Below are 11,280 nucleotides of genomic sequence, written 5' to 3'. Positions count from 1 at the left end.
GGGGAGAAAGGAGCAGAGGGGGATCCGTTTACTAGGATGGAAAAGTTGGAAGACTTGATTAGAGCGAGGATCCATTTGATCCATTACGAGTCAAAACCGAAGGCCTTTAAAATGGCCTCCAAGTAATTCCAGTTTACTTTGTCGAATGCTTTTGAGAGGTCCAGTTGCATTAGCATACTTGGAAGTTTCCTTGTCTGCAGGGTGTGGATCATCTCCTGAGCTAAGAGGATATTGTCTAGAATCTGCCTGCCTTCCACATATCCTGATTGTTCTTCTGAGATAAGGTTAGGAAGAACATGCTTAAGTTTGTTTGTAATGACTTTAGAAATGATTTTGTAGATCACATCGCAGAGGGCTATAGGCCGAAACTTGTTAGGGGAATTGGCTTCTTCTTCCTTGGGGATAAGCGTTATGAAGGTGGCGTTTAGGGATTTTAGAATAGAGCCTGAGCATCTTAAGTCTTCGACAATTTCCCAAACCTCTGTTTTGATGGTTGACCAGCAAGCTTTGTAGAAGTTGATTGTAAAGCCATCCGGTCCCGGTTCTTTATCCATTGGCATGCTTTTGACAGCTTCCTGCACTTCCTCCATTGAAACTTTTATGAGCAGTGCAGAGTTTTGTTCTGAGGTTATGGTGCGTGGTATTGGTTTAGTTAGTTCCTCTATGGCCTCAGATCTATCTTCTTGCGTTTCCTTAGCTATGTGCTAAAAGTGCCTGGTAAGTAACGTTGATATGTCCTTGTGGTTTTGTAGGATTTCCCCTGTTTCATTTTTGAGTCTAAGGATTTGCTTTGCTCCCCTGTAGTCCATAGTTGATCTGTGGAAGAATTTTGTATTTTGCTCTCCCTCCTTCAACCAATGGATCCTTGATTTTTGTTTCCGCAAGGTTTCTTCCTGTTGGCAGCGAAGTTGCCATTGCTACATCAGAACCTTCTCCTGTTCTTTTGAATCTTCTTTGTAGGTCCCAGAAGCCCATTCTGTATGAATTTGATTTACCTTTCCTTCAATAATGTTCTTTTCATGGAAGATGTTCCCAAACTTTTCAGTGTTCCATTCCTTGATTCTGTGCTTGATGTGTTTTAGCTTGCTTTGAAACTTGAACATTTTGGTACCTGTTAGATTCAATGGTTCGTGCCACCATTCCTTCAGCAGATTTGGGAAATCGGGATGAGTTAACCAAAACTTTTCAAATCGGAATGGCTTGTTTCTAGGGGTGCCAAGAATGGCCACTTCCAAATCTATGGGCCAGTGATCCGATCCTCCACTGGGGAGGATATCAGAATCCACAGTAGCTCCTCCGAGTAGTATGCTTTCCGAGATCAGAAAACGATCTAGACGAGAGGCAATCCTATTGTCTCCTCCTCTTCTATTGTTCCATGTGTAGGAACCATTTTTGGGGAGGATATCTACGAGCTTTGCAACTTCTATAAAATCAACAAATAGCTCTGAATCTTTGTTGAGCTTTCTGAGATCTCCCTTCTTCTCCAGCAGGGATGTTATCATGTTAAAGTCTCCCCCCATGATGATCTTAGAGGTGGGGTATCTTAACTTTAAATTCATAAGAGAATTAAGAAAAGAAAATTTGTCCTCTATTCTTTGCAGGCTATAGACATTAATTCATAGGTAGGTATCAGAGTTACCTGGTATTTGAACTTCAGTGGCAATAAACGAGCATGCTACCTCCATTGAGATGATGTTTATTGCTCGGGTGTCCCAAAATGTAGCTATGCCTCCTTCCCATCCGTGACTGGCTACCTCTATATATTTGATTGGTTTGCCAAGTCTCTTGCTGATGATCTCTATTTGGTTGGTGGCGCATTTGGTCTCCTGGATGAACATGATATCTGGCTTTTCCTGTTGGAACTTTCGCTTGAGTAGTCTCTGCTTAGCTTGGCTATTTAGCCCTCTTTCATTCCATGAGATGACCTTCATTGGTAACTAGAGACTTATTGGTAGGTCTGGAAGGCATGAAGAGCCTTCATTTTCCAAGAGTTAATCATTAGAACCCCTAGGTCATGCAATACCTCTCCGCTGGTTCTTCTGCCTCTTCTTTTATTTGGCTTTCGACCTGTAGGGTTGAGAGCTATGAGTTTTTATTGCTTACTTGTACCTTTTGCGATGCCTAATCTTCTGTTTTGCCTTTCGATTTCCACTTTTTGTCTTTCTATGAAGAGATCACTGATTTTCCTGATTTCTTCTTCAGGTATGTTGTCTAGCCCTTGGGATTTCCAGCTTTTTTCGAGAGCTGGTAGGTTGACTCCTTCTTTTTCTAGGATTGCATTGAGCTCTAGATCCTCGCTTCCCCCATCGCTGGTTTACATATCAGTGTCTTCATCATGTACCCCGTCGTGCTCTTGCATTTTCTCTTCTGTTCTGAGTGTATTTTCCTCCCCATCCTGAATAGTATGTTCTGTCTGGTTGTCTGATGCTTCAATGCGTTTTGTGTCTCTGTTAGTGCCTTCTGAGTCTGTGTCCGTTTCCAGAATGTTGAAGCTATTAGTGATGATGCCATGTCCTGTCTCTGCTCTGTGTATTCGTTTCCTGTTGGCTCTCTGTCGTAGTTTTGGCCTTGTGAAAGCCTCTTTATTCTTTGTTGCTTGTTCCAGTTTGTGTTCATCCCCTGTTTTGTTGAGAGTGCATTCTCTGACTAGGTGTCCGTGCTCATGGCACTTCCTGCAACGGAAGGGGATTTGTTCATAGTCGATGGCCTGATAGTAGTCTTCATCTTTGAATTCCAGCCACAGCCCTTCATGCAGGGCCCCCGAGACGTCCATCTCAACACAAATGCGCACACATGAGGTATATCTTCGTTGCACTGTGGCTTCAGATGCCTTGATGAAGGTTTCGAGGCGGTCTCCAATCTGCTTGAGCGTTGCCAGCCCCCAATAGTCTATGGGTAGTGAAAATAGCCTGATCCACACTGGAACTTGTGTGAATGTCTCTTGTTCAGGTACAAATTTTTCCTTCCATGGCCTCATGTAGAGTCCAGCGGAGGCAAAGAAGTAAGGGCCACCATCGAAGATTCTATCCTTGTCTTCTAGGTTTGTGAAGACAACCGTGAAGAAGCCTTTAGCTCCAAGGTGGAGTTTAACGTCCCCTTTTGGCTTCCAGTGCTGTTTTATCCATTGGCAAAGAGTGCGTTCTATTGGCCATAGTCCCATAAATTTGCAGATAACTGCGTGCTCCATCATGTGGTCTCTGTAGGCCTGAATATCTGGATCTGAGAAAACAACACGGAGGGTTTCCTTTTTCTTAGGTTTGCAAGCCCCTTGAGTTGGCTGTTTTGAGCCGGGGTTTCCTTTTCCGCTTGTGATTGCGGCTCTTTATTATTTTCTTTCATGCCTTCATTGTGGGCTGTTATTGGTACTGTGTTCCTTTGCTCTGCTTCCAGTATTTTACCCTCTGTCTCATGTTCATTATTGACTTTGCCCTTCATCGAGGGGTTTTTTCCTGTTTCTTTCGGCAGCGGCTATGTCCTTTCTCCTCTGCTGCCACTGCCATCCTTACGGTCTCCAGAGCCATTGATTTTAAACCCTTCTAATGTTGTTTGCTTCTGCATGACGACCTGCTTGAAGGTTGGGGTCCTAGTGGACCCCTCGTTTACCATTTGTCCTGTCAGTCCTCGACCTCTGTGGAGTAGATATGCTAATATGTCCCTTTGTGCTACTAGAACTGTTGCTGAGGTTACAGGTTGCAGCTGCAAACCCTAGGTTGCTCCTGCCATTCCCAAGAGCTCTCCTCCATCCTAAATGTTATATATCAATTTGATACTAAGAATGGAATAAATTACATGTATTTCTTCAATAAAAAATCAAAATATAAAAAATATATAAAAAATTGTTTTTGTTTTTAATATAAACTTACATAAAACTATATTATTTAATATGGCCATTAAAATATTGTATTTATGACTCACGCCAATACTTTTTCATTATAATTTTTCATATATATATATATATATATATATATATATATATATATAATTATATAATTTTATCCTTATACAAAGTCTATGTCAAATTAAAGTATATTATTTTTACATGTCATATATCATTTGGTATGGAGGGGTGAAGAATTATATATATATATATATATATATATATATATATATATATATATATATATTTCTTTATTTTCAATTATTTTATGACATATGAAGTGGTGACTAATTAGACAGATATACATGTATATATTTTTTTTCTCAATTATTTTATACAAAGTCTATTCCAAATTAAAGTACATTATTTTTATATGTCATTTCGTAAAAAGTGGTGACCAAATATATATATATATATATATATATATATATATATATATATATATAAAAAAAAAATTTATTTTTGTACAAATCTAAATTAAAGTGAAAAATTAAAGTATTTTATTTATGGTACCAACTTTGGTGTTAGATGGGAGCAAATATGCACATAATGAAACCCTATTGTTAATTACAGCATTCAATACACCCAACTTTAATATAAGTGTCATCTATTATATGTACTAGATTTATGTTAAAAAAAATTATATATTTTAAATAATAAAATCTATTTCATAGATTTATGTTAAATATTTTTTACATATTTTACTTAATAAAATCTATTTTATAGATTTATGTTAAATGTATGCTATATATTTATTTTATGTAATCCAAAAATTAGAACAATTCAAGAATGAGAAGGAAAAAAAGTTATAGAAAAGCATTTAGAATTTAGTTCATTTAGATTTAAATACAAATATTAAGAATATATGTCAAAATTGTGTTGAAAATAAAACATCTACAATTTCTTATTAATTTAATTTTTTATTTTCAATATAAAATCCATTTTATGTAATAGATTTATATAATACATTCGGTTCATTTTGATTTGATATAAAATATTTATATATTAAAATTTTGTTCATTTAGATTTAAATAAATAAATTGAGAATCCATGTAAAATTTGTATTAATAATAAATTATGTTAATTTCTTATTAATTCAATTTATTGTATTCAATATAAAATCTCTAGAATATATTAAACATCAATATATTAATATCTATTTTATATTAATATTAAACATCAATATCTCTTTTAATGTTAATTAATATTAATATTAATATTAATATTATTATTATTTATTATTAAATATATATATTAATGTTAAACATAGAAATCTATGTAAAAATATATTTTGCATCTATACATTGATGTGAATATTTTTTATGTAAATATTTTTATTAAACATTGCACTTAATAACTTTAGGTTTATTTAGGTTCATTGATGTTAGGATTAAAATATTTGGTAATTTTATATCATTTGGTTCATGTAGCATTGTGTTAATTTATAACATTAGGTTTTGAAGTTTAGGTTTTTTAACATTAAAAAAATTGGTTTAATGTTAATATTTATATTGAAAATGAAAAATTGATATTGATATTATAAATATATTAGTAGAAACATTATAACATCAATATTAAACATAGACCTTAATATAAACATAATTATAGGTTTACTAACATTAATAATCTTGGGTTATAGAGATTAGGTTAAAAAAATGTGGAATTTTGTTCGGTGTTGTAATAATGTTATGATCACTCATTTTATTTTATAGAATGTGTATATGTGAAGTTTCTCTGTATGTGTAGATGGTAAATTATGTATATATGTTACTTTTAGTTTTATTCAACATTAAATTGTTTTTTTTATATCAAGTGCATTTTTTTCATTTGTTTGTATGTTAGGTGATTTCATTGTTTGATCATGGATCCACCTATTTGGAGTTGTCTTCCATTCTAAATTCTCGAAAGTACCTTCCTTTGGCTCCCTTTATTGGTTGTGATAAAGTTTACCACTGTTGGTAAGAAATAGATTAATGTGTTGCAAAACCCTTCTTTCTTATTATGTTGCAAGTATGTATCTATGAACGAATTTGGATTTATGGTTCCCTTCCTCAATAATGAAGACAATTATTTTGCTGCTAAACACTTTAATCAGAATGGGCACATATCTCATTGTCATTTGCGATTCATAGATTCAAGATACAGAGTAGAGTCTACTGTTGGACCAATGGTGGTGTTATCCTTACCAACAGAATGCTCCCATACACACAACTATTTTGTAACGAATCCATTTACAAAGGCATTTAAAAACATAGGGCCAATACGAATTGGAGGCTAGGGATTCTTTTCATTATTAGAAAATGTAAGCACTAGAAAATATGGTTGGGTTGTTCTAAAACATATGTATGACATAATGCAGTCTAAATTTTATGTTTGCAGTAGTCTTGATAGGGTATGGAAAAGGGATAATATTCCATTTGGTGGCACTTCACCCCCTAAGAATGGAGTGTTTTATAAAAGTAATTTGTTTTGGCTCTATCTGGACAAGGAGTATGAAGATTATCCTCAATATGGGTATACAATCTACTGGTTTGATGTAATAAAAAATGAATACGGTTTTTCATTTGTTCCAATAACTGACATACAATGTATATCGTTAGAAATATACATGGATCAATTGATATGCCTTGTCAATGATGGCTCCACTTATGTATGTTCAATTAAAGAACTAAATAATTTCCAATTTGGTCAACCGTACGTTGGACGAAGAATTGACTACTTTGAGGATGAATGGGGTTTCAGATGGAAGTTGTTGGAAGAAATTTCTACAAATATAAATAGAAAATGTCTTGGTTATCTTCAATTTTGAATAATCCATGGTGTGGTTCTTATGTGGAACTCTAATGAAGTTCCTTTCCTATTATATGACATGATGGTTGGCATCTGCTTTCCAATAGGTATTGATAATTCAACTAATGAACATATGTCTGGGTTTTTGTACCCAACGCAGGAGGATTGCATTTGATTGAGTATGGAAATGTTTTTTCAACTGCACTCCGTATGGATTTTGTTGATGAGATTCCACCATTGGATATGGATATGGGTTCTTAGGATATTAGTATTTGTAGGAGTTCCTATAAATGTTTTCATTTTAGATACTCTCTATGGTTGTGGAAAATATTTCCATTTTTGGCTCTATAAATACTTTGGGTCTTTATGGTAACATTTTAAAATTATGCTTGTATCAATATTTATGATCTAAAATATTTCAAATTGTTTCCACTCAAGTTTTCGTAATTCCATATAAATGTGTGTGGATGCTATGAATTTTTCTTTTTTTGTATAATTTTAATTTTTATGAGTTATGTTATACATGTTATTTGAAATGGTTTTTGTCATTGATTCTCAAACAATGTGATATATTTATGTTCATCTTAATATTTGCATTTATATTTGGATAGTATATAGTTCCAAATTTTTAGATATACTTCCAAGTCATATAATTCTTACATTATTGTGTCCCAAGAGTATGGGTCTTGTTTTGATTCTAATATGATACATGAAAATTTGCACTTTTAGGTTTAAGCCATTTGGAAAAATTCATTTATGTTTTTAGCCATTTCAAAAAATTCATTTTTGCTTTTTTCCATTTGGAAAAAGCCTTATAAATTTTAATAAGTTTATATGGTTGGAAAAAATAACATATACACTTCTTATTTTTTTTTACGATTTCCAAATTCTTTTTTTTTTGCCTTTTTCATTCTTTTGTGTTTGTTTATATTAGATATTTTGTATGTTCCATGTTTATGGTTCCATAATGAATATTTTATTATTCATCGTAGACATGTCATATGAAGACATAAAAAAGCGTACAAGAAAATGAAATTTGTCACCATCATCACATGACAGGTCTAATGAAAGTCATTGTTTACAGTATTAACAAAATAAGGATGCCATAAATGAGCATAGGAGAGCTACATATCATAGAAGAACAAGTGAAGCCACTCTTGAAAATGATTTTTTAATTCCTCATAAGTATCATACTATGGATGATATAATGGAAAGAACATTTATTATCGATAGTTCATTGAATATGCTCCTCATCAACATAATTTTGTTGTTTGATGTTCTCCTGAAAATGTTCATAACGTTGGCGAAACATCTTGCAATCACGAAGAACATCATATCGATAACGTGGATGAAAATTTCCACCCTAACCCTTCCGTGTGTCCAATTGCATGTTTCAACCAAGGCCAAAGGTTGCAAAACATCCATTGTGGAGGTAATGATGACGTTGTGTGTGATGATTTGGATGATAGTTTAATTGGCCATTTGTTTGATAATTTGGATCCAGTTACTCAAAACATCGGATCTTCCAATCCCGCTTCTCAAAGGAATGTGGTCCCACCAAGATAATCAGTCATCCCTGATAGTATTTCGCGTGGAACAATGGAGGTAACGTAATGACATTTTGATTTTTTCTACAATAGTGGTTGTTTGATTACATTTCTCTATTTAAAAACTTTTATTTACTAAACTTATAAGTTATTTTCTTCTCTTGGAATAGGATACAACTCATTTTAATAGAGTTCAGAAATTAATTTCCAAAGTGTTCCACTGATAATTGAAGATGAAGCATGTCATAACCTTCCTGTGCATTCTCCTCGATGATAAAATTTCCAAACTATTGTTATTTTTCAATGTTTTTGATTTTCTTTTCATTTTTTAAATTTCTAGTTGGTTGGACATTAAATTTTATCACATGTTTTATTTTCTTCGAATAGGACACTACTCGTTTCAATAGAGGCATACAAATTAACTTCGTAGATGTTCCATCTACTGATGTTAGAAGTGAAGAGGAACCATCTCATAGTGTTCACCCACATCACCAAATAAATGTAAATGTTGAGTGCATTTGATACTTTTCTCATTTTTTCATTTACAATTTGTTTAACATTGTATTTTATAACCTTTTATGGAGAAAACATCATTTCACCTCATTCAGTTGGAGAATTGGAATCCGAAACATGAAATTGTAAAACTAATGTAGATGTTCAATGTATTTGATTTATTTTCCATTTTTGAATCTTTATTTGTTGGACACTTAGTTTTATAATGTATTTCATTTTTTGAAGCAGGAAACAACTCATTTCAATAGAGGCATAAAAAGTTAAAAACTAACTCCCAAAATGCTCCATCCACTGATGTTAGAAATGAAGAGAAACCATCTCATAAAACTCATCCACATCAAAAAAAAAAATGTAAATTTTGAATGTATTTGATTCTTTTTTCATTTACAATTAGTTAAATTAAGTTTTAAAATCTTTTATGAAAAAAAGACCTTTACATATTCTCAAGTTCATGAAATGTAGAACATAAATTTGGAAAGGCCCTCTCATAGATCCATTCCACATGCATGAAATTTGGGAAGGGAATCTCATGTTCCTGAAGATGAAGTACATTTTAAAAGAAATTTTACTCTTCCAAATGATTCTCAACATGGTTCGACCAATAGAGATCATATTCATTTCGATGAAAACATGATTGCGGTCGATAAAATATTTCAAGCAAAGATAGATAACTTTTCAGTTGTCCAAATGTGCCACATTTTCTAAGAATCATATCTCAGAATCCAAGGTTTGAGTGAAGGACCTGTTTACAAATGATGTAAGAGTGAAATAGGAGCCCATCATTTTTGTTGATATAATAACATGGATCATGGGGAGAAACCTCATATTTTAAGAGTTCTTACTCAAGTTTAAGAAATGCTAATATCATGTGTGAATCCTATTTTGCGAGTGAGACATGCTCGAGGTGGGAAATATAAGTATAGTGGTCATACAATTAGTTTTCCTGAAGATATTTCTACAATTCTATAAATTCTTCCCTGACATGTTGAAGATATTGACTTTCTAATTGTGAGGAGACATGCCACTCAATCTAAATATTATGAATATTATGTCAAAATATCTTGAGTGATGGTTGAATTGCTTTTCAAAATCCAACATGATCATTATTATAGACATGTTGTAATTGACTATGATTCAGTGGATGCTCTACCCGAAATATCAACAAATGTCTCCTCCATGCTTAAATTTGTTGATTGTGATATTGAAGAATATGAGATCAATGCAACTAGTAATGAAGGGTTTCCTCCTAAGCATTTTCCCTGTCATCCTTCTTCTTTTGTTGCTCGCCTACCTAATGGACAAAGAGAAGTGGAAGAAATTAGAGATTTTCTTGATAATTTTGATTCTTCACATGTTCAAGACATGGATTGTCCCAATATTGGAACCTATCTATTGAATGAATATAATATACAGGGGTTATTAGATATGGCATTCCCAACATTTCTCCCCATTGGTGATGCCGATTGGTTGCAAACCACGTATTTGTAGTGTTGAACTTGATGAGTATACATTGCATCTTCTTAGGTACTATGATTAGAGATTTGGAAGCCATCCTCAGTTTCAATATTACCTATTGAACATGATAATGTGGTATCAAAACCAAGAAACTATTGAATTTTTTTGTAAATAAACATTTACATGATAACTTACCTACAACAATTGAAGAGTTGCTTCACCCACTGTCTGATTTACGAGATAATAAGTTGGTTGAGCATCTTATGCGGTTTGGTTCTTCTTTGAGAGGTACAAGGGAACAATGGATTAAGTGTCAAGCTAAATTGAATAACTTGATTACTCAGTTGGGATGTCAATCTTTATTTTTTACATTGAGTGTAGCTGACACAAAGTGGCCAGAGTTGCATAACCTCATGCCCATACATTCACATTCTCATTATTTAAATGATCATTATATGAAAATTGAGAATGTTATCCAGTACCCTTATATTTTTTCCACATTTATTCACCATAGATTCAATACTTTTTGAGAAGAAGTTATCCAAAAATATCTTCAAGTTAAAGAATTTTGGTACAGGTTTGTGTGTTGAATTTATTTTCTATACTTTGTCAAATTTGATTATGATTCTATTTATATTGTTTGTATTAATTATATCTTAATTTTCTTCAGATATGAGTGGAAACATAAAGGTTCAACACATGTCCATTGTTTCCTATGGTTGGAAGGCACTCCTGACATCTAAATAATTTATTGGTAAAATGCTTCTGATGTACAACTTGCAAATAGATTCTTTGGCAAATATGTAACTACATGGAATCCACGTGACATACATCATTGCAACATAATGGTTCCACGAAGCCTCAATGATGAACATTTCCTATTGAATACTCGTAATATTTTCTCTTGTAAGATTCTTCATAATGATTATGAAGAACTATTCAACCATGTCCAAAGGCACACAAAGTGTAGTTTAGATTATTGTTTGCGTAAAAAAGGCACTATTCTGACATGTCGGTACAATGCTCCATGGGGTATTGGTGATGAATCAAGATTGTTCATAGATGGTCATGGAAGAAAAAATATGAGCAAGAAAGAAA

General features: G+C 33.1%; 1 protein-coding gene across 1 annotated transcript; it reads right to left on the bottom strand.

The window, feature by feature from the left end:
• Positions 1–917: 917 nt before the first annotated feature.
• LOC149250431 (uncharacterized) lies at positions 918–1,520 on the bottom strand. Its single transcript, XM_089453647.1, has one exon. It carries the CDS (start codon positions 1,518–1,520, stop codon positions 918–920), a length of 603 nt encoding a protein of 200 aa, XP_089309773.1.
• Between the last annotated feature and the right edge of the window lie 9,760 nt (positions 1,521–11,280).

Source organism: Pinus tabuliformis, chromosome 7, assembly GCF_031772625.1.
Source record: "Pinus tabuliformis cultivar Carrire ecotype Pingquan chromosome 7, CPIR1, whole genome shotgun sequence".
NCBI lineage: Eukaryota > Viridiplantae > Streptophyta > Pinopsida > Pinales > Pinaceae > Pinus > Pinus tabuliformis.
Note: the sequence above shows the minus strand (reverse complement) of the source record. Positions and strands in the feature narration are given on the sequence as shown.